This window comes from Salvelinus fontinalis, chromosome 9 (assembly GCF_029448725.1).
Source record: "Salvelinus fontinalis isolate EN_2023a chromosome 9, ASM2944872v1, whole genome shotgun sequence".
In the NCBI taxonomy this organism is placed as follows: Eukaryota; Metazoa; Chordata; class Actinopteri; order Salmoniformes; family Salmonidae; genus Salvelinus; species Salvelinus fontinalis.
Genome location: NC_074673.1, coordinates 27,736,163 through 27,762,561, shown reverse-complemented (window position 1 = coordinate 27,762,561; position 26,399 = coordinate 27,736,163). Strand labels below are relative to the sequence as shown.

Genomic DNA, 26,399 nt, shown 5'->3' with positions numbered 1-26,399 from the left:
AAAATTCCCTTGTTTTCCAGAAATCCTGGTTGGAAGTTGCCTTCAATTACGAAGGAATAAACAGGAAATCCGGGAACCCTCCAACCAGGATTTTGGAAAAAAAACTGGGAATTTTGTGAAAGTTACTCAAATTTTGCAACCTTACCTGGTTTAATTTCACTGTTACCCAACAACTGTTAAAAACAAAAAAATACATTTTAAGTGAGAATAGGAATTGGTCTAAAGCAAAAAAAGAAAGGAAATTCACATGAGCACCACGATGGCTATTTCACGCATACTCTACCAAGGTTTTCCAACACACAGCGTTGACCCACTACAGTAGATACAGTTGAAGTCGGAAGTTTACATACACATAGGTTGGAGTCATTAAACTTGTTTTTCAACTACTCCACACATTTCTTGTTAACAAACTATAGTTTTGGCAAGTCGGTTAGGACATCTACTTTGTGCATGACAAGTCATTTTTCCAACAATTGTTTACAGACAGATTATTTCACTTATAATTCAGCATAACACAATTCCAGTGGGTCAGAAGTTTACATACACTAAGTTGACTGTGCCTTTAAACAGCTTGGAAAATTCCAGAAAATGCGTCATGGCTTTAGAAGCTTCTGATAGGCTAATTGACATAATTTGAGTCAATTGGGGGTGTACCTGTGGATGTATTTCAAGGCCTACCTACAAACTCTGTGCCTCTTGGCTTGACATTATCGTAAAATCAAAAGAAATCAGCCAAGACCTCAGAAAAAAAATGTAGACCTCCACAAGTCTGGTTCATCCTTGGGAGCAATTTCCAAATGACTGAAGGTATCACATTCATCTGTAAAAACAATAGTGCGCAAGTATAAACACCATGGGACCATGCAGCCGTCATACCACTCAGGAAGGAGACGCGTTCTCTCTCCTAGAGATGAACATACTTTGGTGCGAACAGTGGAAATCAATCCCAGAACAACAGCAAAGGACCTTGTGAAGATGCTGGAGGAAACAGGTACAAAAGTATCTATATCCACGGTAAAACGAGTCCTATATCGACATAACCTGAAAGGCCACTCAACAAAGAAGAAGCCACTGCTCCAAAACTGCAATAAAAAAAACAGACTACGGTTTGCAACTGCACATGGGGACAAAGATCGTACTTTTTGGAGAAATGTCCTCTGGTCTGATGAAACAAAAATAGAACTGTTTGGCCATAATGACCATCGTTATGTTTGGAGGAAATAGGGGGATGCTTGCAAGCTGAAGAACACCATCCCAACCATGAAGCACGGGAGTTGCAGCATCATGTTGTGGGGGTGCTTTGCTGCAGGAGGGACTGGTGCACTTCACAAAATAGATGGCATCATAAGGACGGAAAATGATGTGGATATATTGAAGAAACATCTCAAGACATCAGTCAGGAAGTTAAAGCTTGGTCGCAAATGGGTCTTCCAAATGGACAATGACCCCAAGCATACTTCCAAAGTTGTGGCAAAATGGCTTAAGGACAACAAAGTCAAGGTATTGGAGTGGCCATCACAAAGCCCTGACCTCAATCCTATAGAACATTTGTGGGCAGAACTGAAAAACCATGTGCGAGCAAGGATGCCTACAAACCTGACTCAGTTAAACCAGCTCTGTCAGGAGGAATGGACCAAAATTCACCCAACTTATTGTGGGAAGCTTGTGGAAGGCTACCCAAAACGTTTGACCCAAGTTAAACAATTTAAAGGCAATGCTACCAAATACTAATTGAGTGTATGTAAACTTCTGACCCACTGGGAATGTGATGAAAGAAATAAAAGCTGAAATAAATCATTTTCTCTACTATTATTCTGACATTTCACATTCTTAAAATAAAGTGGTGATCCTAACTGACTTAAGACAGGCAATTTTTAGTAGGATTAAATGTCAGGAATTGTGAAAAACTGAATTTAAATGTATTTGGCTGAAGTGTGCGTAAACTTCCGACTTCAACTGTATACATAGCCCCCACAATAATGTAGCAGTAGTCTGTAGAATGGGTATTATTCCTCGTGGTGAGCTCTCCATGAATCGCAACAGTGAGACTCATTATCGAGGGCTTGTAGTCTTTTCTACCCAGAGTCACACTGCTTTACTAATCAGGCTTTGCCTTTTGTGGTTCTCCACAGCACCTGCTATACTCCCCTCTCCCCTCTCTTCACAACAACATTTAGGGGACAGGATAGGCCAGGGTATCCATGGCAACACTACCTATTCATCACAGGCCAGCTACTCAAAGACCAACCACCAAGTCTCTTTTTCTTTCTTTCAAGACCCATTACTTGAATGCTGTGTCGCCAGTCACTAATAGCAGATCAATTATTAATTCTCTCTCTGTCTCTTTCTCTCTCTCTCTCATTCTGCCTGGCAGCTGGAGTTATTATAAAAGCAGAAATATACTCTAGTTGTGGGGAGGGATATGTTTTCGGACGATGGTCTACACGCAGGTGGGAGCTGTTAGTGATAAATATCATAGCACCTTCAGAGATCTGCTTCCCAGATCTCCACAGACGTTTCATGAGTCGTGAATTAGCAGTGAACCTGTGTGTCAGGTATGGGCTATGGTTAGTGGTCTAATAGAGTACCACACTATGAGTCATAATACCCATAAAACCTAGCGGTCAAACAGGGAAACGGTTCCAATCATTTTTGCACCATTCATTTTTCCCATAGGGGATTTTAGAATATATATGCCATGACGATCTGGGAGAGATGACGAATCGAGGCAAAGGTAAGAATCTCTGGATCTAATGTTAGCTAAAAGTCGTAAATAATAAATTGGCAACATTTCTTTAAATGTACAATTCTGTGAAATGTCTTGTGCACGTTCTAAATTGACACAATACCTGTTAGCAAAGGTGTCAGCTAGAGATGATGTGCCGGAGCTTGCAGGGATTGCATTATGTCTACCTTAATGCTAATTACCATTTTCGATTCTGAGAGTAAATAGAGCCGAATATATTGATATATTGATATCAAATGCAAATGAACTGAATCCCCCAAAAACATTTCCACTGCATTTCAGCCCTGCCACAAAAGGACCAGCTGACATCATGTCAGTGATTCTCTCGTTAACACAGATGTGAGTGTTGACGAGGACAAGGCTGGAGATCACTCTGTCATGCTGATTGAGTTTGAATAGCAGACTGGAAGCTTCAAAAGGAGTGCTTAAAATCATTCTTCTTCCTGTCAACCATGGTTACCTGCAAGGAAACATATGCCGTCATCATTGCTTTGCACAAAAAGGGCTTCACAGGCAAGGATATTGCTGCCAATAAGATTGCACCTAAATCAACCATTTATCGAATCATCAAGAACTTCAAGGAGAGCGGTTCAAATGTTGTGAAGAAAGCTTCAGGGAGCCCAAGAAAGTCCAGCAAGCGCCAGGACCGTCTCCTAAACTTGATTCAGCTGCGGGATCGGGGTACCACCAGTACAGAGCTTGCTCAGGAATGGCAGCAGGCAGGTGTGAGCACAGTGAGGCGAAGACTTTTGGAGGATGGCTTGGTGTCAAGAAGGGCAGCAAAGAACACTTCTCTCCAGGAAAAACATCAGGGACAGACTGATATTCTGCAAAAGGTACAGGGATTGGAGTGCTGAGGACTGGGGTAAAGTCATTTTCTCTGATGAATCCCCTTTCCGATTGTTTGTGGCATCCGGAAAAAAGCTTGTCCGGAGAATACAAGGTGAGCGCTACCATCAGTCCTGTGTCATGCCAACGGTAAAGCATCCTGAGACCATTCATGTGTGGGGTTGCTTCTCAGCCAAGGGAGTGGGCTCCCTCACAATTCTGCCTAAGAACACAGCCATGAATAAAGAATGGTACCAACACATCCTCCGAGAGCAACTTCTCCCAACCATCCAGGAACAGTTTGGTGACGAACAATGCCTTTTCCAGCATGATGGAACACCTTGCCATAAGGCAAAAGTGATAACTAAACTCCCCAGACCTTAATCCCATTGAGAACTTGTGGTCAATCCTCAAGAGGCGGGTGGACAAACAAAAACCCACGAATTCTGACAAACTCCAAGCATTGATTATACAAGAATGGGCTGCCATCAGTCAGGATGTGGCCCAGAAGTTAATTGACAGCATGCCAGGGCGGATTGCAGAGGTCTTGAAAAAAAAGGGTCAACACTGCAAATATTGACTCTTTGCATCAACTTCATGTAATTGTCAATAAAAGCATTTGACACTTATGAAATGCTTGTTATTAAACTTCAGTATTCCATAGTAACGTCTGACAAAAATATCTAAAGACACTGAAACAGCAAACTGTGGAAATTAATATTTGTGTCATTCTCAAACTTTTGGCCACGACTGTAATGATGGTGCTCTTCTGTTATTAGCCTTGAAAAGAACATGTCATATTAGAGTGCTCTGGGCTCTTACTTTTTGTATTTCAAGGACTGTCTTCAATGTTTGTGTCTGGCTCTAAATAACACAGTGAGACTGTCTGCTCTGCTTCTTGTGATCACTAAAACCCTGCTGCCTCTCTCATAGAAGCCGTAGTTTGACTTGACAGAATCAGTACGCCGGCATCACCTGTGAAAGTCCACAGACAGAGAGAGTGGGATATGTGTGTGTGTGTGTGTGTGTGTGTGTGTGTGTGTGTGTGTGTGTGTGTGTGTGTGTGTGTGTGTGTGTGTGTGTGTGAAAGGGTGTGGTCCATGTGGGGCCACACACTGTTCATCATTCCACTCTAATAAACCTGGAGACTTGATGTGGGTTAGTGGCTGGCTTAGGAAACCCAGGTTGTTTATCTGGTGATGACTCGGGCTTACTCTCTTTAGTAACACAGTGGCTATGGCAGCCTTGCCTAGGGGTTATTACCACAGGGGGAGAGTTGTATTTGCTGTACTTAAGCGCTATAGCCAAGCACAGCACGAGAATTCTAAGATGATTCTCAGTATAGTACAGTGTCTCTGATGTGGTTACCTGAACACTGTGGTTGGCCACGCTGGTGGCCCTCTTGGTACGCCTGGCCGCCTTCAGAACCTCTCCCAGCAGCAGGGCCACACGACGCTCCATCTTGGCCTGGAAGGTCCGCCCGTCCACCCCCTGGTCCAGGACACCTAGCATCACTGGACAGGAAACAGATGGTTATGATATCACACAGGACAGGCAATACAGAGCCAACACACAGCCAGAATATAGGCCCTGAATGTGTATCCATCCTCTAGCTGCAGTTGAGATTTAGATTGGGTGGAATACGTAAAGTCAGATGTGTTAACAAGGGGAAGCATACCTGTTCTAACCCAAGACGAGCGAAGCAACTGGGTGGTGTTCAACTCTGGGTAGTGAAAAGCTATTGGGAAAAGAAGAGAGGGAAATAAGGAAAGTACAGAGAACCTAATAATATTCCTATTGAGGTATAAAAGAGGTGCTTAGAAGGTAAAGCAGATTGATTAATAGAATGCAATCGATTAGAATACATGTATTTCCCCCAAGGGAACATTCCAGTAGGGGTGCTTGGCATAAAATCCCAATCCATTAGACAGTTTGGTAATGGACTCACGCTCGGCGATCTGCAGCACGGGAAAGCCCAGGTAGTAGCTGAACTCCACCATGTTGAGCAGCCTCAGGTGGTTGCTGACCTCTGACCCCTTCAGGTAGCCGACGGCATCGCGCACCGCGAAGGTCACGTCCACTGGCTCCCTCTGCTGACTCCTGGGCTTATTCATGGTGATGTTCACAATCTAGGAAAATATTACATACGTACATGCAGGACTCTATTTTAACAAACATAATGCAATGGTAAATCTAAGCGCTTGCGGCAGCACTACACGTTGGGGTGTGTGTCAAGTATTTGATGCATGTCGATTTTGCAGGTTTTCCTACTTACATTTACATTTACATTTAAGTCATTTAGCAGACGCTCTTATCCGGAGCGACTTACAAATTGGTGCATTCACCTTATGACATCCAGTGGAACAGCCACTTTACAATAGTGCATCTAAATCTTTTAAGGGGGGGGGGGGGCAGAAGGATTGCTTTATCCTATCCTAGGTATTCCTTGAAGAGGTGGGGTTTCAGGTGTCTCCGGAAGGTGGTGATTGACTCCGCTGTCCTGGCGTCGTGAGGGAGTTTGTTCCACCATTGGGGTGCCAGAGCAGCGAACAGTTTTGACTGGGCTGAGCGGGAACTGTACTTCCTCAGTGGTAGGGAGGCGAGCAGGCCAGAGGTGGATGAACGCAGTGCCCTTGTTTGGGTGTAGGGCCTGATCAGAGCCTGAAGGTACTGAGGTGCCGTTCCCCTCACAGCTCCGTAGGCAAGCACCATGGTCTTGTAGCGGATGCGAGCTTCAACTGGAAGCCAGTGGAGAGAGCGGAGGAGCGGGGTGACGTGAGAGAACTTGGGAAGGTTGAACACCAGACGGGCTGCGGCGTTCTGGATGAGTTGTAGGGGTTTAATGGCACAGGCAGGGACAAAGCATGTAGAGGTCTGTAATGTTTAGCATAAGTACACTTCAACTGTGAGAGACGGAATCTAAAAAAAAAAATCCAGAAAATCACATTGTTTGATTTTTAAGTATGGCATCCCTAGACGCGTCCTCAGAGCATGCGCAGACCAGCGGGCTGGTGTGTTTACAGACATATTCAATCTCTCCCTATCCCAGTCTGCTGTCCCCACATGCTTCAAGATGTCCATCATTGTTCATGTACCCAAGAAGGCAAAGGTAACTGAACTAAATTACTATTGCCCCATAGCTCTCACTTCTGGCATCATGAAGTGCAATGAGAGGCTAGTCAAGGATCATGTCACCTCCACCTTACCTGTCACCCTAGACCCACTTCAATTTGCTTACTGCCCCAATAGGTCCACTGACGATGCAATTGCCATAACACTGCACACTGCCCTATCCCATCTGGACAAGAGGAATACCTATGTAAGAATGCTGTTCATTGACTATAGCTCAGCCTTCAACATCATAGTACCCTCCAAGTTCATCATTAAGCTTGAGGCCCTGGGTCTCAACCCCGCCCTGTGCATTTGGGTCCTGGACTTCCTGACGGGCCACCCCCAGGTGGTGAAGGTAGGAAACAACATCTCCACTTCGCTGATCCTCAACACTGGGGCCCCACAAGGGTGCGGGCTCAGCCCCCTCCTGTACTCCCTGTTCAAACATGACTGCGTGACCATGTACGGCTCCAACTCAATCATCAAGTTTGCAGATGACACAACAGTAGTAGGCTTGATTACCAACAACAACGAGACAGTCTACAGGGAGGAGGTGAGGGCACTCGGAGTGTGGTGTCAGCAAAACAACCTCTCACTCAACGTCAACAAAACAGATGATCATGGACTTCAGGAAACAGCAGAGGGAGCACCCCCTTATCCACATCGACGGGACAGCAGTGGAGAAGGTGGAAAGTTTTAAGTTCCTCAGCGTACACATCATGGACAAACTGCGCCTCTTCAACCTCAGGAGGCTGAAGAAATTTGGCTTGTTACCTAAAACCCTCACAAACTTTTACAGATGCACAATTGAGAGCATCCTGTCGGGCTGCATCACCGCCTGGTATGGCAACTGCACAACAACGCATCACCTGGGGAAAACTATCTGCCCTCCAGGACACCTACAGTACACAATGTCACAGGAATGCCAAAAAGATCATCAAGGACAACAACCACCCGCACCACTGCCTGTTCACCCCGCTACCATCCAGAAAGCAAGGTCAGTATAGGTGTATCAAAGCTGGGCCATCAGACTGTTAAACAGCCATCAGTAACACAGAGAGGCTGCTGCCTACATACAGACTTGAAACATACAGACTTGCGCTGTCACTTATTAAGCATCCTAAGTATTTTATATTTTTTGTGGTCCACTTAAAGGATTGTTGTATATCATGAGTCAGTATTTTTCCTATTGCCATTATTTCCTTTTTTCCCACGTTAATTTCAGATCCTGAGATTTTAGAATATATAATAGATATATTTTTAGCGAGGGGGGCATTGAGTTTTCAATATTGGTCAAGTATATCAGGAGATCATCTGCAAATAAGTTTAGTTTATATTCATGTTTACCAATACTGATACCTTGTAACATTTGGGTCCTGTCTAATTATTTTTGCAAGCTGTTTAATTGACAGTGCAAACATAAGTGGGAGAGAGGACATCCCTGTCTTGTGCCCCTTTCTAAAGCAATTTCAATGCTCTAACCACTAGTGGAATGTCCACTCACCGTTACTGCTCCCAAATATATATAGCTATAGCCTACCATCGCCGCTGATATGACCAATAGTGACTTTGCCAAGTGAAAGGTAAACAAACAAACTGATTCAGCCCACGGACAGCGATCTGAATTCCCGTGATATGAAGGTTAGGTCCAACAGAGAAAAGTGGAAGCCGCATTTTTTGAATAAATCATAAATGAAAAACAATAAACAGTCTTTTTAATTAACTTCATGTTCTTAAACAGGCTTCCTACAGACACTGAAACCTTTCATTCAATGGGCATTGCAAATAATAAGTCCAAATGTTTCACAGAAGCTAGACAAAGATGTCCAATATAAATTAAAAAAGGGAAACGTCTGTTGATTGTTTTGCTACTTGTGATATTTTAATAAAACATTGGTGATGTACATAATGCTACTGTGTGCGCCTCCACTGGCAAAATCAATGCCACAACCAATTGCGTTCCCGCTAAGACCAGCTTTGGTCAGTCTTAAATATCCCTAGTTGCACTTACTGCAATTGGCATATTGGTGCATGTTTTCTAGGACATACCTCCAATATTTCCACCCCTCCCACCTCAGAGCAAGCGAGCTGATGTTAGACAGGTAAATTGCCGAACCTGGCTAAAGGCTGGAAAATGGCAGTGCGACATGACGGAATTGCAAACTAATGTGCGTTTGACACTTGCTCCTCCTTACCGCCAGCCAGAAATAGAGCCCACAATGTCTTTGAGCTGGTGATGGATTTCAAAAGTTTAGTTAATGGTCAAAAGAGACTGCACAACAACCCCACTGTCACCAATAATACCCACATGTGAGCATACATTGCAGTGTGATGCAGCAGAAGAGCTTGGGCCAAATTGATTTAATTTAATTTGTGGAATTGAAATAGAAAGGGAATTGAAAATAAAATGAACAGCCATAATTGAAATGGCCTTTTCCAGATATTAATGTAATGCCCAGTATAATCCCTTCATTGACTGAGTATGACATCTATGTCTGAAAACTCTCCATATCCTTCTAGCTTGCTACGTTCAAGAACGTCAAACATGAACAGACAAAAAAGCACTTTCTCAACTTAATTAGTGGAAAACCTCTGCAAGAACATGAATCAATAAACCTATGCTGATAATTTTGGTCTTGAATGAGTGACCATTGATCTAAACAGACTTGTGTGCTGGAGACTCTGAGACCAGCACTTAGGTTGTATTACCGCAGCACACACAATTACACAAACCACACATTTCCACCATTACTCCCTGTCACTCCCCAAGCCTCAACAATTACAATTAAGTCAGGCAGATCCTGCTTCTTTTCTCACCCAGATCCAAGCAAAGCAAGCCACTACTGCTGCTGAATTCAAACACAGTAACCCAATTTGTTTCTAACTTTCCTGGCCTCAGCCAACCAACTCTCTTGAGGAACATTTCTTTCTTTCCACTTCCAGACTTATTCCAATAGACGCTGCTCTTAGAGAGTTCTAGCAGGGAGAGCACAGCGACACGGCCAGTGATTTTTAGTAATAATAAATGTGTGAGCTAAGTGCTTCTGACATAAATGGGTTGTGATTAGGGGTGATTCCAGATGATCATTGCAAGTGGGGGTGAAAACCAAGGAAGGAGTAAGTGACTGGTAATAAAAACAGAGCATTAGGAGAAGCTCTACTCTATTTTAGTTGACTGGAGTGCTACAGTGTTTTCAGTAGGTCTCCACTTACGTGCACAGTGAAGTTGGTGGACTCCTGTGCGCGTCGGCGCACTTCGGCGTACGCCATGGTAAGGCCTTTCTCAATGCGCTCGCTGAAGTTGCAGACTCGCACGTCGACGTGGCTGGGCACAAACTGCAGCACTGGACAGGGAAACAGAAGGGCAAGGTTAAGTCTAAACATTCAAACACATACTGTACAGCGCAGAAAACCCAAACAAAAACCAGCATACCTATTTCAGAAGTGGCTTGTATAGTTCCACACAGAACAGTGCTCTTACCTGAGTGGACTTGGTACTGGTGGTCTGGTACCTTCCAGTAGTGTGAGATGGGCTGGAAGCGTCGGCCTGACTGGCGCAGGGCGTTGATGACAGATATGGCTGTGAACACCACGGGACCTGACACTGCCCGGAACACAAAGTCTGGAGGGCTCTTAGCAACCTTTACCAAGACACAGAAAATACATAATTATAACTTCTCTTCATTGCAAATAATAGTTACTTATTCATTTTTATTGATGGAGTTTAGATGGGCTGTATTTGAAGTCTTTCAATTCAACTGTCTTTTTGTCTTACTTTCAATATCTACCATCCTCCAAATGCAGTTGAATATTTCTTATTCATCCAGCTTGTTCCAGAGTTCTTGCACCTTGGTTGAACTATGAGATACTGTACACACACTACTTTTTCCTTTGCACTGTACAGCATTTAAACAGTTAATGGCAGAGACAGTGTGTTAAGGTCACTGCCAGGCCATGAAGTGTTAGGTGTGCAGTTAGTCATTTTTGTGCTTTGTTTATCAAAGAGCCTGGAAACAAAAAAGCGAACAGGAAGTGGGCTGTCCTTCCTGGCGCATCCCATCCCTATACCCCCACACACATGACCAGGGTCATTATAGAACACAACCGCCACATACCCACTGCTGCAGCTCCCTACACTATTAGAGAAAAGAGTTTCAAAGGGGTTCTTCAGCTGTCCCCATAGGAAAACCCTGTTTGGTTCCAGGTAGAACCCCATTTGGTTCCAGGCATCCGCCAATATCGCCCTTCCACATCTGTGGTGAAAGGTGGCAGAGCTAGAACAGTGTTTGTCAGAACATGAGACATCCTGAAAATCGTACATTTTTTACTATTTTCTACATTGTAGAATAATAGTGAAGACATCAAAACTATTAAATAACACATATGGAATCATGTAGTAACCAAAAAAGTGTTCAACAAATCAAAATATATCTTATATTTGAGATTCTTCAAAGTAGCCACCCTTTGCCTTGATGACAGCTTTGCACACTCTTGGTATTCTCTCAACCAGCTTCATGAGATAGTCACCTGGAATGCATTTCAATTAACAGGTATGCCTTGTTAAAAGTTCATTTGTGGAATTTCTTTCTTTCTTAATGCGTTTGAGCCAATCAGTTGTGTTGTGACAAGGTAGGGGTGGTATACAGAAGATATCCCTATTTGGTAAAAGACTAAGTCCATATAATGGAAAGAATATAATGGCAAGAACAACTCAAATAAGCAAAGAGAAACGACAGTCCATCATTACTTTAAAACATGAAGAACTTTTAAAGTATCTTCAAGTGCAGTCGCAAAAGCCATCAAGCTCTATGATGAAACTGGCTCTCATGAGGACCACCACAGGAAAGAAAGACCCAGAGTTACCTCTGCTGCAGAGGATAAGTTCATTTATGTTACCAGCCTCATAAATTGCAGCTTAAATAAATGCTTCACCGAGTTCAAGTAACAGACATCAATATCAACTGTTCAGGGTAGACTGTGTGAATCAGGCATTCATGGTTGAATTGCTGCAAAGAAACCACTACTAAAAGACATCAATAAGAAGAAGAGACTTGCTTGAGCCAAGAAACACGAGCAATGGACATTAGACCGGTGGAAATCTGTCCTTGGTCTGATATTTCCAAATTTGAGATTTTTGGTTAAAATCGGCGTGTCTTTGTGAGATGCAGAGTAGGTGATTCGATGATCTCCGCACGTGTGGTTTCCACTGTGAAGCATCGAGGAGGAGGTGTGATGGTGTGCGGGTGCTTTGCTGGTGTCACTGTCAGTGACTCTGTACTAGTACCAGTCTCTCTACACCCCCCTCACCTCTCCATGTTTCGCATGCGATTCCGGTCGCATTCCGCTTCGCTCCACAGGTAGTATCACAGGTAGTATCACATTTCATTTCATTACAGTACAACGGTTTGATTTGTTTGATCTTAGCTAGCTACATAGCCGTCTTTGTATCAAAGATAATTGTGTAGTTTAGAGTAATTATCTAGGTTAGCTAGCCAGCTATTTTCGTCCTTCTAACGTAACGTAACGTAGTCAACACTGCTAGCTAGCCAGCTAGCCACCGAATAGCAGCACTGTAGAAACTATTACATTCAACGGAACAACGGAACGACTTGATTAGTGTAGTGTTAGCTAGCTACATAGTTGTCTTTGCTGTCTTTGTATCTAAGATAATTGTGTAGTCTAGAGTAATTATCGGTTAGCTAGCCAGCTATTTTCGTCCGCCGCGCTGCCGTTCTCCTACCTAGACAACACTGCTAGCTAGCCAACTTCTACCGAATAGCAGCACTGTAGAAACTATTACATTACAACGGAACGATTTGATTAGTGTAATGTTAGCTAGCTACATAGTTGTCTTTGCTATCCTTGTATCTAAGATAATTGTGTAGTTTAGAGTAATTATCTAGCCAGTTATCGAGGTTACCTAGCCAGCTATCGAGGTTACCTAGCCAGCTACACTTTCAAACAAAGTCAACAACGCAGCCACTGCTAGCTAGCCTACTTCAGCAGTACTGTCTCATTTTAATCATTTTAGTCAATAAGATTTTTGCAACGTAAGCTTAACTTTCTGAACATTCGAGACGTGTAGTCCACTTGTCATTCCAATCTCCTTTGCATTAGCGTAGCCTCTTCTGTAGCCTGTCAACTATGTGTCTGTCTATCCCTGTTCTCTCCTCTCTGCACAGACCATACAAACGCTTCACACCGCGTGGCCGCGGCCACCCTAACCTGGTGGTCCCAGCGCGCACGACCCACGTGGAGTTCCAGGTCTCCGGTAGCCTCTGGAACTGCCGATCTGCGGCCAACAAGGCAGAGTTCATCCCAGCCTATGCTTCCCTCCAGTCCCTCGACTTCTTGGCACTGACGGAAACATGGATCACCACAGATAACACTGCTACTCCTACTGCTCTCTCCTCGTCTGCCCACGTGTTCTCCCACACCCCGAGAGCTTCTGGTCAGCGGGGTGGTGGCACCGGGATCCTCATCTCTCCCAGGTGGTCATTCTCTCTTTCTCCCCTTACCCATCTGTCTATCGCCTCCTTTGAATTCCATGCTGTCACAGTTACCAGCCCTTTCAAGCTTAACATCCTTATCATTTATCGCCCTCCAGGTTCCCTTGGAGAGTTCATCAATGAGCTTGATGCCTTGATAAGCTCCTTTCCTGAGGACGGCTCACCTCTCACAGTTCTGGGTGACTTTAACCTCCCCACGTCTACCTTTGACTCATTCCTCTCTGCCTCCTTCTTTCCACTCCTCTCCTCTTTTGACCTCACACTCTCACCTTCCCCCCCTACTCACAAGGCAGGCAATACGCTTGACCTCATCTTTACTAGATGCTGTTCTTCCACTAACCTCATTGCAACTCCCCTCCAAGTCTCCGACCACTACCTTGTATCCTTTTCCCTCTCGCTCTCATCCAACACTTCCCACACTGCCCCTACTCGGATGGTATCGCACCGTCCCAACCTTCGCTCTCTCTCCCCCGCTACTCTCTCCTCTTCCATCCTATCATCTCTTCCCTCTGCTCAAACCTTCTCCAACCTATCTCCTGATTCTGCCTCCTCAACCCTCCTCTCCTCCCTTTCTGCATCCTTTGACTCTCTATGTCCCCTATCCTCCAGGCCGGCTCGGTCCTCCCCTCCTGCTCCGTGGCTCGACGACTCATTGCGAGCTCACAGAACAGGGCTCCGGACAGCCGAGCGGAAATGGAGGAAAACTCGCCTCCCTGCGGACCTGGCATCCTTTCACTCCCTCCTCTCTACATTTTCCTCTTCTGTCTCTGCTGCTAAAGCCACTTTCAACCACTCTAAATTCCAAGCATCTGCCTCTAACCCTAGGAAGCTCTTTGCCACCTTCTCCTCCCTCCTGAATCCTCCTCCCCCTTCCCCCCTCCTCCCTCTCTGCAGATGACTTCGTCAACCATTTTGAAAAGAAGGTCGACGACATCCGATCCTCGTTTGCTAAGTCAAACGACACCGCTGGTTCTGCTCACACTGCCCTACCCTGTGCTCTGACCTCTTTCTCCCCTCTCTCTCCAGATGAAATCTCGCGTCTTGTGACGGCCGGCCGCCCAACAACCTGCCCGCTTGACCCTATCCCCTCCTCTCTTCTCCAGACCATTTCCGGAGACCTTCTCCCTTACCTCACCTCGCTCATCAACTCATCCTTGACCGCTGGCTACGTCCCTTCCGTCTTCAAGAGAGCGAGAGTTGCACCCCTTCTGAAAAAACCTACACTCGATCCCTCCGATGTCAACAACTACAGACCAGTATCCCTTCTTTCTTTTCTCTCCAAAACTCTTGAACGTGCCGTCCTTGGCCAGCTCTCCTGCTATCTCTCTCAGAATGACCTTCTTGATCCAAATCAGTCAGGTTTCAAGACTAGTCATTCAACTGAGACTGCTCTTCTCTGTATCACGGAGGCGCTCCACACTGCTAAAGCTAACTCTCTCTCCTCTGCTCTCATCCTTCTAGACCTATCGGCTGCCTTCGATACTGTGAACCATCAGATCCTCCTCTCTACCCTCTCCGAGTTGGGCATCTCCGGCGCAGCCCACGCTTGGATTGCGTCCTACCTGACAGGTCGCTCCTACCAGGTGGCGTGGCGAGAATCTGTCTCCTCACCACGTGCTCTCACCACTGGTGTCCCCCAGGGCTCTGTTCTAGGCCCTCTCCTATTCTCGCTATACACCAAGTCACTTGGCTCTGTCATAACCTCACATGGTCTCTCCTATCATTGCTATGCAGACGACACACAATTAATCTTCTCCTTTACCCCTTCTGATAACCAGGTGGCGAATCGCATCTCTGCATGTCTGGCAGACATATCAGTGTGGATGACGGATCACCACCTCAAGCTGAACCTCGGCAAGACGGAGCTGCTCTTCCTCCCGGGGAAGGACTGCCCGTTCCATGATCTCGCCATCACGGTTGACAACTCCATTGTGTCCTCCTCCCAGAGCGCTAAGAACCTTGGCGTGATCCTGGACAACACCCTGTCGTTCTCAACTAACATCAAGGCGATGGCCCGTTCCTGTAGGTTCATGCTCTACAACATCCGCAGAGTACGACCCTGCCTCACACAGGAAGCGGCGCAGGTCCTAATCCAGGCACTTGTCATCTCCCGTCTGGATTACTGCAACTCGCTGTTGGCTGGCCTCCCTGCCTGTGCCATTAAACCCCTACAACTCATCCAGAAAGCCGCAGCCCGTCTGGTGTTCAACCTTCCCAAGTTCTCTCACGTCACCCCGCTCCTCCGCTCTCTCCACTGGCTTCCAGTTGAAGCTCGCATCCGCTACAAGACCATGGTGCTTGCCTACGGAGCTGTGAGGGGAACGGCACCTCAGTACCTTCAGGCTCTGATCAGGCCCTACACCCAAACAAGGGCACTGCGTTCATCCACCTCTGGCCTGCTCGCCTCCCTACCACTGAGGAAGTACAGTTCCCGCTCAGCCCAGTCAAAACTGTTCGCTGCTCTGGCACCCCAATGGTGGAACAAACTCCCTCACGACGCCAGGACAGCGGAGTCAATCACCACCTTCCGGAGACACCTGAAACCCCACCTCTTTACGGACTACCTAGGATAGGATAAAGTTATCCTTCTGACCCCCCCCCCCCCCTTAAAAGATTTAGATGCACTATTGTAAAGTGGCTGTTCCACTGGATATCTTAAGGTGAATGCACCAATTTGTAAGTCGCTCTGGATAGGAGCGTCTGCTAAATGACTTAAATGTAAATGTAAATGTAATATATTTAGAATTCAAGCCACACTTAACCAGCATGGCTACCACAGCATTCTTCAGTGATACGCCATCCCATCTGGTTTGCGCTTAGCGGGACTATAATTTGTTTTTCAACAGGACAATGACCCAACACACCTCCAGGCTGTGTAAGGGCTATTTGAACAAGAAGGAGAGTGATGGAGTACTGCATCAGATGACCTGGCCTCCACAGCCACCCGACCTCAACTAAATTGAGATGGTTTGGGATGAGTTGGACCGCAGAGTGAAGGGAAAGCATTCCAGGTCAAGCTGGTTGAGAGAATGCCAAGAGTGTGCAAAACTGTCATCAAGGCTAAGGGTGGCTACTTTGAAGAATCTCATATAAAATATATTTTGTTTTGTTTAACACTTTTTTTGGTTACTACATGATTCCATATGTGTTATTTCATAGTTTTGATGTCTTCACTATTATTATACAATGAAAATAATAGAAAATAAAGCAATACCCTTGAATGAGTATGTATGTCCAAACCTTTGACTGGTACTGTATACAGAAATAGTTTAGTGCTTAAAATAAGGGGATACATGTTTTTAAAAATGTTTCCTGATCTTTCTTATATCTCTCAGATATAGGACAGACACTTCAGAACAAACTTCCTCTAGATTTTTGGGGGGACTCTCTGTTGTTCCATGTAGGGAATATGTTATTCAATGTGTTTCTATTGGCTAATAGCAGTAATGCCTAAATCAATGTTTCACCCAATAATGTTTCAATAAAAATATTCTAAATCAATTAGCTAAATATTCCTTGGTATTACCATCTTAAAATAATTCCATATGTTATCTTAGCACCCCCGCAGCTTAGACAGAGCTTAGACTCTAAAGGGTTAAAACTCAGAGCATGTTGCACAACAGCTGTTCAGAGGTTTCTTTAGGGAGTAAGCTATGTAATGAAAAGCTAACAGTGTCAGCACTTAGAGGTTAGCCCTAGTTGTCATGTCAGACTGAGACTATGGGATCATTTATGTATCGCCTAGCTTAACTTTAACTCTATAAAGACTAAAGAAAAAGGCTGCTTTTTCAGTTCACTGTTATTTCTATCCATTTCATAAATGATTGAAGTTGAGTTTAAAATCCCAATAAAAGGTGCCCATGGTACCCCATCATAATGTACCTGCAGTTCAATTGACTTATTGAATTCAGTCTTCAGGACGTCTCGGATTTGGGATTTGGCATATCCAACAGTGGCCCCAGGGGGGAAACCTGCAGAGGGTGGAAGCACATCTCATCTCGATCATGTCTCATTGAGAACATCTCGTTATAGATTCGTTAAGTGCACAATATTCTCAAAACATTAAATCACAAACCATGATTTTCATATGAAAAGTGAAAGAATAACACTTCAGAGTTGATAATTAAATCTTCGTAGCATTGATCAAGTTGACAACCCACACAATGTTCCTGTCATTAAAAAAGTATATCAACACGACAAAGAGATAATTCAACTTACCGACTTTAACAAAGTACACAGGCTTGGTGACATTACAGAGGTACTGGCGGCCAATGGTTGTAGGTGGGCTTTTTGTGGTTGTTATGTTTAAGGGGGTGGTGGTAGTGGTGGTGGCCAGAGCAGTGGTTGTAGAGGCCTTAGTGGTGATGGTGGTGGTAGGATCAGTTGTGGAGGGGGTGTCTACGGTGCTAAGTGTACTCTGGCTGACATTTGTCACCGCTGTGACAGGACTATCCGTATCAATACCTTGGTCAGCCATGACTGACACCGGGGGAAAGGTGGTGGCATTTGTGGCTCGCTCTATGGGGTCTGAGGTGACATCGGGGGGTAATTCTGTCTGACCAGGCACTGGGGTGAAGGCGACAGAGGTGGTCAACACAGGAGTGACGAGAGAGGTGCTGAGGAGGGCTGTCTCTGTGGTGGTGGGAGACACATACCACTGAATGTCTGTCTCAGTGGCCATAGCACTATGCTGCACAGACACTAATACAGAGCTGCTGTCCAGTCCGACACTGGAGGTGGCCACAGGGCTAATCCATTCCCCGGAGGACACCTGACCAGTGACACCCCACAGGGATGATGAGAGGTCCATGGAGGGGGTTGGCGCTACTGAAGGCTCCAGGAACGGCACTGAGAAATTCAGAGAAGTCATCTCTGTGGCGTCTGCTGTGGTCGTATTGAGAGGCTCTGAGCCAGATATATCAGAGGACTCTTTTATCCAAGTAGTGTTGTCAGAAGGCTGGACCTCCACTCCATAGGAGGCTGTGAGCATGTGGCGGGGGTCCGCAGTGAACGTGCTGGTGGCCATGATGTGGGTGGTGCTGATGGACATCAGGGAGAAATGTCTGGAGGTGGTGGTCACATTGGTGCCTCTGTGTTCTTCGGAGTCATCCTTGGTCAGCTGGATGGTGTAGTACTCCAGGCTGTTCATGTCTGGTAGGAGAAGGTCTGTTGATTCAACAGTGAAGGTATCTATCCAGTCTACGCCTGAACCTTCTGGTAGACTACCTTGAGGTGTTGGTGTTGAGGCTAGCATTGAGTGACTGGGAGATGGATGGATAGAGGGAGGAACAGATGTCGGGGCCACACTAACACCAGAGCTGAGATCAGTTGTAATGAGACTAAGTGAAGACGTCACGTGACGCATCGAGGAGAAGGACAAGCCGACCCTGGAGGGGAAGGAGGTGTCGTAGCGTTCCGCATTGGAGTCCTCCAGGTCATACATGTCTGTGGGCAGGTTGGTGACCAGGGAGAAGTAATCGCCCTCCGAGCCCATATAGGACATGGTCTCCGGGTGGTCTCCGGAGCCCCAGTCCACCTCCATGGTGTTGGTGGGGAAGAAGTCCTCAGTAGGGACCATGGTGGGCTCGGCTGAGGAGGACGTGGTCTGTGGGCTCAGGAAAGGCACATAGCTGGGAGCCAGCTGCATTTCAGGCGATGGCTTCAGAAGCATGTAAATACCTTGGGCAGCATCATCCTTCTGCATGAGCTCACTGTTGGGGTGCAGGTGATCCAGATCGATTAATATACTGGAGGGCTCAAGAGGCAGTTTGGGATCTAGCGAGAGACCGCCTAAACTCTGGGACACATCTGGATTAGGTCTAGACTCTTGGCTGGCTTGGTCTGATAGGGCTGCTACATCTACCAGATTGTCAATAGGCAGTCTAGGCAGGTTGAGGGGTCCAACAGGAAGTGATGTCATAAGTGCAGGAGTTCTCTGTTTTGATGGGTCTTGCTGGTTGCTGGGGGGTAATAATGGAGATTCATCTGAACGTCTTTCATTAGAGTTTGGGACAATAAACTGTGGAGACGTCGTCCCACTGGTGGCTGTAGAGAAGTTCAAGGGTGTTGTGGATATGTTGGACTGTGGTCCGAGAAGCTTCTGGTGTGGTACTGTAACAAGGGTTGAAGAGGTAGCTGCCATGGTTGAGATAGGCCCAGAGAGCTTCATGTCCCTTGAGAGTTCGGCTGGGCCTTCAGGGTGTTTCTGAAGGCCAATCGCAGGCTCCGAAAAGCTAAAAGGTGGAGTGGACAGAGGGTCTCGACCAATGGGGAGGGGGTCACTCGACCTAGAAGGTGATTCAAGTGGTAGGGGACCAGGTGAAAGGAGAGCTGTAGTTGTAGTGTCATCTAGGTGCTCAGAGGCATCAGTGTGTGAAACTAATAAGGCCGAGGGTGATTCAGTCCAGCTTGGTACTTCTTCCTGAAACTCTTCCAACATGGTGGGATCCAACGAAGGCCAGTCTACTGAAAAATAAATGACAACAACATATCAAACATGAAATAAGACTGCACTGAAAGATTTGATCATCATTGCGACACCTAGAGTACTGTGGAAAATAGCCTGCTCTTCAAATTGACAAAGAAAGAAATATGATCTCATTAGACGATTTGTTATTGTTGTTATTATACGGTGAACCTTTTTTATTTAACTTTCTTTCTTAGTGAGTTCTGACAACAACCTTTGGAAATGACCAAGAAGGAAGCCATCCATCACTCTTCAAAGAACAAAGTAGGCTATAAATGTTGAACAAAATTGCATGATCAAATCAAACGACACTGGATGAAGGCAACAAATTTAGCATAGTGACTCAAAGGGGTTAAGCTACAGAGGCAGTTCCACACCGGCATGGAATTATAGACATCGCCTACATCCTACATCCCCCTATTTTACGCTGCTGCTACTCTGTTTATTATCTATGCATAGTCACTTTAATAACTCTACCTACATGTATTACATATTACCTCATATTACCTTACCTCGACTAACTGGTGCCCCCGCACATTGACTCTGTACCGGTACCCCCTGTATATAGCCTTGCTATTGTTATTTTACTGCTGCTCTTTAATTTTTCTTAAAACTGGCATTGTTGGTTAAGGGCTTGTAAGTAAGCATTTCACTGTAAGGTCTAAACCTGTTGTATTCAGCGCATGTGACAAATACAATTTGATTTGATTAATAGGATAGGTCTCAAATACGTTCTATCAGGCTCTTTAGCCTTTAGAGTAGCAGCCCACTGGGCAAAAACTGGTGCAATCAACGTTGTTTCAACGTATTGTGACGTGCAATCTACGCGGAAAACACATTAGATTTGAAAAATTAATCAATGTAAACTGTTGTTTTGAGGGTCAAATTTACACCACAGAATTATGTCATCATGGTAACCAAATTTCAACATAGACAAACCGTGTATAAAACATGTTGAATTTGTACCTTTAAACTTATATCCACTATCAGAAAAAAAACTACAGGCTGGGCAGCACCTCCTACTGGATAATTGATCTATCTACAGCTACCCTTTGGTCTCCCATCCAAGGTTTAAACCAAGCCCAGACCTGCTTAGCTATGATATTTGTCGCTGACTATTACCAATGTGCTATCGTGAGAATGACCGCGCGAGCTCCACGTAAACTAAATCAATTCACTGTTGCTATTGAAGTCATTCCAAAAAGTAGGTGTAACAGAGCAAATGAAATGTGAATATATATTATCAATCATCAATGATGCTATTTAGGCCTATGTAGCATTTGCAAAGTCATCAACAGTAATTGTTTGAATTCAACAAAAAATGGACTAAACGCAGAATTCAACAAAATATGCCTAGGTTAATATGCTGAGGGTTTCAAGCTCTGGTTGATTTTGATCCAACATATAATTTGTTAACTTGTACACAAGTTAATACACTAGTTATTAAATTTCAAAAGTGACATTGAATTGTCTTTGGTTGTCAACACAACCAAATATAAACATTTTAAGGAGATGTATCTTCTGCTTGGATAGTTCCATCTGTGTCACTCACTTAATTCCAGTTTGTCTACAAATAAATAAATAAAATATGTTGGAATCACATCTTCATCTCAACCAAAAATCTAAGTCAAAGAATAGGAATAAATAAAATCATATTTGATTTAGTCCTATTCTATAACTTCTTTATGATAGGGGGCAGCATTTTCCCTTTTGAATGAATAGCGTGCCCAGAGATGCTAATATATGCATATTATTATTACTATTGGATAGAAAACACTCTGAAGTTTCTAAAAATGTCTGTGAGTATAACAGAACTCATATGGCAGGCAAAAACCTGAGAAAAAATCCAAACAGGAAGTGAGAATTCTGAGGCTGGTCGATGTTCAACTCATCGCCTATTCAAACCCCTGTAAGATATGGATATGTTTGCACTTCCTACGCCTTCCACTAGATGTCAACAGTCTGTAGAACGTTGAATGAAGCCTCTACTGTGATGTGGGACCGGATGGGAGGTGTTTCAGTCAGTGGTCTGGCAGAGTGCCAGTTCTTGGTCATGCGTATTCCAAATGATATCGCCTTGCGTTACATTATTTCTGTAGACGCAAAGGAATGCTCCGGTTGGAACGTTATTGGATATATATGATAACAACATCCTGAAGATTGATTCTCTACTTAGTTTGACCAGTTTATTCGACCTGTAATATAACTTTTTGAAGTTTTCGTCCGAGTTCGCCTGCATCTGCGCGAGCGTTTGGACATGTGTACTAAACGTACTAGCTACTTCGAGATAAGTAATGGACATTATCGAACAAAACAACGATTTATTGTGGAACTAGGACTCCTAGGAGTGCATTCTGATGAAGATCATCAAAGGTAAGGGAATATTTATGATGTAATTTCGGATTTCTGTTGACTCCAACATGGCGGAGAAATTTTGTTATATCTGAGCGCCGTCTCAGATTATTGCATGGTGTGCTTTTTCCGTAAAGTTTTTTTGAAATCTGACACAGCGGTTGCATTAAGAACAAGTGTATCTTTAATTCTATGTAAAACATGTATCTTTCATCAAAGTTTAAGATGAGTATTTCTGTTATTTGACGTGGCTCTCTGCAATTTCTCCGGATATTTTGGAGGCATTTCTGAACATGGCGACAATGTAAACCGAGATTTATGGATATAAATATGCACATTATCGAACAAAACATACATGTATTGTGTAACATGATGTCCTATGAGTGTCATCTGATGAAGATCATCAAAGGTTAGTGAATAATTCTATCTCTATTTCTGCTTTTTGTGACTCCTATCTTTGGCTGGGAAAATGGCTGTGTTTTTCTGTGGTTATGTACTGACCTAACAATCGTTTGGTGTGCTTTCGCCGAAAAGCCTATTTGAAATCAGACATGTTGGCTGGATTCACAACACGTGTAGCTTTAATTTGGTATCTTTCATGTGTGATTTAATGAAAGTTACATTTTTATAGTATTTTATTTGAATTTGGCGCGCTGCATTTTCTCTGGCTTTTGGCCAAGTGAGACAGTAGCGTCCCGCCTAAACTCAGATTTTTGGATATAAATATGAACTTTACCGAACAAAACATACATGTATTGTGTAACATGAAATCCTATGAGTTTCATCTGATGAAGATCATCAAAGGTTAGTGATTAATTCTATCTCTATTTCTGCTTTTTGTTACTGGAAAATGGCTGTGTTTTTCTGTGGCTATGTACTGAGATAACATAATCGCAAGGTGTGCTTTCGCCGTAAATCCTTTTTGAAATCAGACACCTTGGCTGGATTAACGAGAAGTTTATCTTTAAAATGGTGTATAATACTTGTATGTTTGAGGAATTTTAATTTTGAGATTTCTGCTGTTTTGAATTTGGCGCCCTGCAATTTCACTGGCTGTTGGTTAGCGTCACACATATCCCAGAGAAGTCTATAACTTAGAATTTTGGTTGAGATGGATACGTGATTCCAACATATCAATTATGAATCGCCTGAAAAACCAGCCTTCTCAAAGTAGGCCACTTGCAAAAAGACACCAACCAACATTACAATTCCACTTATAGGCTGTGACATTGTGTTTGTGTACTTCTATGATCACTACAGTGCCTAGTCTAACTAATGCAGTACCATTTGCCAAAGTGGCTGTAAAATGGATTTTGAATAACGAAACACAGAGACAGTCCGTGTCCAGTGAACGGATGCAGCCACAAAGTGGACCACAGAAATGACATAAAAGTAATCCCCAGAAACACCATGGAACAGCTTTAGCCTAAGCAGTAACAAATGGGTTAGACGGGGCACATCTTTCCATGGTGTGCTATAATGCCATTAGTGTGTACAATAACTCAATGTGTGTGTGGGTATAGCCTAATTTCTTTTGTGTGTGATGATGATACTGAGACATATGGGGACCATATGTTCCATAGTAAAAACCTCAGGTCATTCTAGCTTAACTTCTTGCGACTACAGGGGGTGCTGTTTTCTCATTCGCATAATTGCATTACAGATTAAACGGCTTCCTACTAAATTCATTATCGTACAATATGCATATTATTACTATTATTGGATAGAAAACAGTCTCTAGTTTCTATAGGCGTTGGAATTTTGTCTCTGAGTGGAACAGAAGTCATTCTACAGCAATTTCCCTGACATGGAGTCAGATTTCACACATTTGGCCCCTGATCTGGAGTCAGTTTCAAGGCCACTGTTATTGCTATGAGGATACGGACACTGCTTACGTCTTCCCCTGGATGCCTTTACGTGATGACGATTTGAATGGTGTCGATTGCCCAATCACAGCCCCTATGAAACAAAAACACGTGTAGGTAGGAACTTTTTCCCAGATGCGTCATGCGCGCGGAGGACACTGAACGGCTCTTTTTCCAAGCATTGTGTAGCCAGTTATATTTTTCCGTACATGTTTCTACTCGTTATAGGAGTTAAAAACATCATAAGGTAGTTAATTTAAACCGTTTCATAGCAATTTATATCCGTTTAGTGCGATTTTGAGGCATTGCTTTGTTGTGCACTTTGACGCGCTGGGCACATTTCGGGCTCCCGGTCGTACGTTAGTGGGCATTTCGACGGACAAGTGGACATCTTTCGACCAAAAGAAGATTAGACCCAAGAAAGAATTCTTTGTCCAAGATTCTGATGGAAGAACAGCTCACAGTAAGAACAATTTATGATGATAAATCGTGTTTCTGTCGATAAATGTTAAACGTTTATGTCGCCATCTTGTTTGCTATAGCTTCGCTTGGCGCAACCTGTATTGAAAAGTAAGGATAATTTAAAAAATGTAAATCAGCGATTGCATTAAGAACTAATTTGTCTTTCGATTCCTGTCAACCCTGTATTTTTTAGTCAAGTATATGATTAGCTATTGATTAAACTAGATCACTCAAAGATGGCGACCGACTTTACCAGGCTTGTTTTGCTACTATTTTCATTGTATAACCACGTTTTTTTATGGCTAAATATGCACATTTTCGAACAAACTGTATATGTATGTTGTAATATGATGTTACAGGAGTGTCATCTGAAGGATTCTGAGAAGGTTAGTGAAAAAATTAATATATTTTGGCGATGATATGATATCGCTCTCTTTGGCTAGAATCAGTGCTCGGGTAACGTTTGTGTATGTGGTATGCTAATATAACGATTTATTGTGTTTTCGCCGTAAAACACTTAGAAAAGCTGAAATGTTGTCTGAATTCACAAGATCTGTGTCTTTCCATTGCTATGTGCTGTGTATTTTTAAGAAATGTTTTATGATGAGTAAATGGGTAATACACGTTGCTGTCTGTAGTAATTCTAGGAGCTTTGGTGAGATTTGTGATGCTGGCTGCAATGGCAAACTATGATTTATACCTGAAATATGCACATTTTTCTAACAAAACCTATCCTATACCATAAATATGTTATCAGACTGTCATCTGATGAGCTTTTTTCTTGGTTAGTGGCTATCAATATCTTAGTTTAGCCGAATTGGTGATAGCTACTGGTGTTGAGAAAAAATGGTGGACAAAGAAAAAGGGTGTCTTTTGCTAACATGGTTAGCTAATAGATTTACATATTTTGTCTTCCCTGTAAAACATTTAAAAAATCTGAAATGGTGACTTGATTCACAAGATCTGTATCTTTCATTAGGTGTCTTGGACTTGTGATTTAATGATATTTAGATGCTACTATTTAAATGTGACGCTATGCTAGCGATGCTAATCAGTGTGAGGGGGGTGGGGGGGGATCCCGGATCCGGGTTTCAGAGGCAGTAAAAGTTAAGGGTCCAAAATGAGCTACTGACTGAAGCGCTCTAGTAGGAACAACTAGCTACTGTAAAATGTTCTGGTGCTTGACCTCACCAACAAGCAATTGTATCTATTATACAAAAGCCCTCACAAACCTACAGTTACAAATTCTAGTGATTTTTTAGGGTGGGTTTTGTTAGGCACTGCAGTGCTGTTACGGCCAATATGTCTTCGCTGAGGCAGTGAGTACATTTCTGACACACTTGCCAGATGAGAGAGTGCCAACGGCCTTTTTCTAAAGTAATTTGCTTCTTGCATAACTTAAGCATTATGCATGATTTAATTGGGAACTGCCATGATTACACAAGTCAGAGTTTAATACACGTGTGTTGTCTGTGTGCGCGTGCGTATGTGTGCGCACATGACGTGTGTGTGTGTGTGTGTGTGTGTGTGCCTCCGGAGTAGGATCTGTGTGAGCTGCCAGGAAGCCATGAGTGCCACGCTATAACACTTTGAATAATTCACAGAAAGCCTTCAAATCAGGTTCCAAAGAGCTGTATCAGTTTGCCTAGTTTATATTCTGAAATGTGTTCTATAAATCCATCAGCATCGCACTTAAAGTCCAAACAAAGGGTTGTTCTGGGTAATGTTGGATCAGGGAACTTTGAGAACCAGAAAGCAAAAATATACACTGAGCGTACAAAACATAAAGAACACCTTCCTAATATTGAGTTTGCCCTCAGAACAGACTCAATTCATCGGGGCATGGCCTCTATAAGGTGTCGAAAGCGTTCCACATGGATGCTGGCCCATGTTGACTGGATTTCCTTTGGGTGGTGGACCATTCATGGTACACACGAGAAACTGTTGAGTGTGAAAAACCCAGCAGCATTGCAGTTCTTGACACAAACCAATGCACCTGGCACCTACCATACCCCGTTCAAAGGAACTTGAATATTTTGTCTTGCCCATTCACCCTCTGA

General features: G+C 43.9%; 1 protein-coding gene across 5 annotated transcripts in view; it reads right to left on the bottom strand.

Annotated features, from left to right (window-relative positions):
* LOC129862371 (UPF0606 protein KIAA1549-like) overlaps positions 1–26,399 on the bottom strand; it is a 93,905-nt gene that overhangs the window by 27,630 nt on the left and 39,876 nt on the right. For all 5 annotated transcript variants that reach the window (XM_055933934.1, XM_055933933.1, XM_055933936.1 and 2 more), the window contains 7 exons: positions 17,413–19,659; positions 17,077–17,165; positions 10,167–10,326; positions 9,899–10,029; positions 5,523–5,703; positions 5,253–5,312; positions 4,943–5,088 (listed from right to left, as the gene is read on the bottom strand). In XM_055933934.1, the coding sequence (XP_055789909.1) occupies positions 4,943–5,088; positions 5,253–5,312; positions 5,523–5,703; positions 9,899–10,029; positions 10,167–10,326; positions 17,077–17,165; positions 17,413–19,659 (3,014 nt within the window). The remainder of the gene's footprint in view (positions 1–4,942; positions 5,089–5,252; positions 5,313–5,522; positions 5,704–9,898; positions 10,030–10,166; positions 10,327–17,076; positions 17,166–17,412; positions 19,660–26,399) is intronic.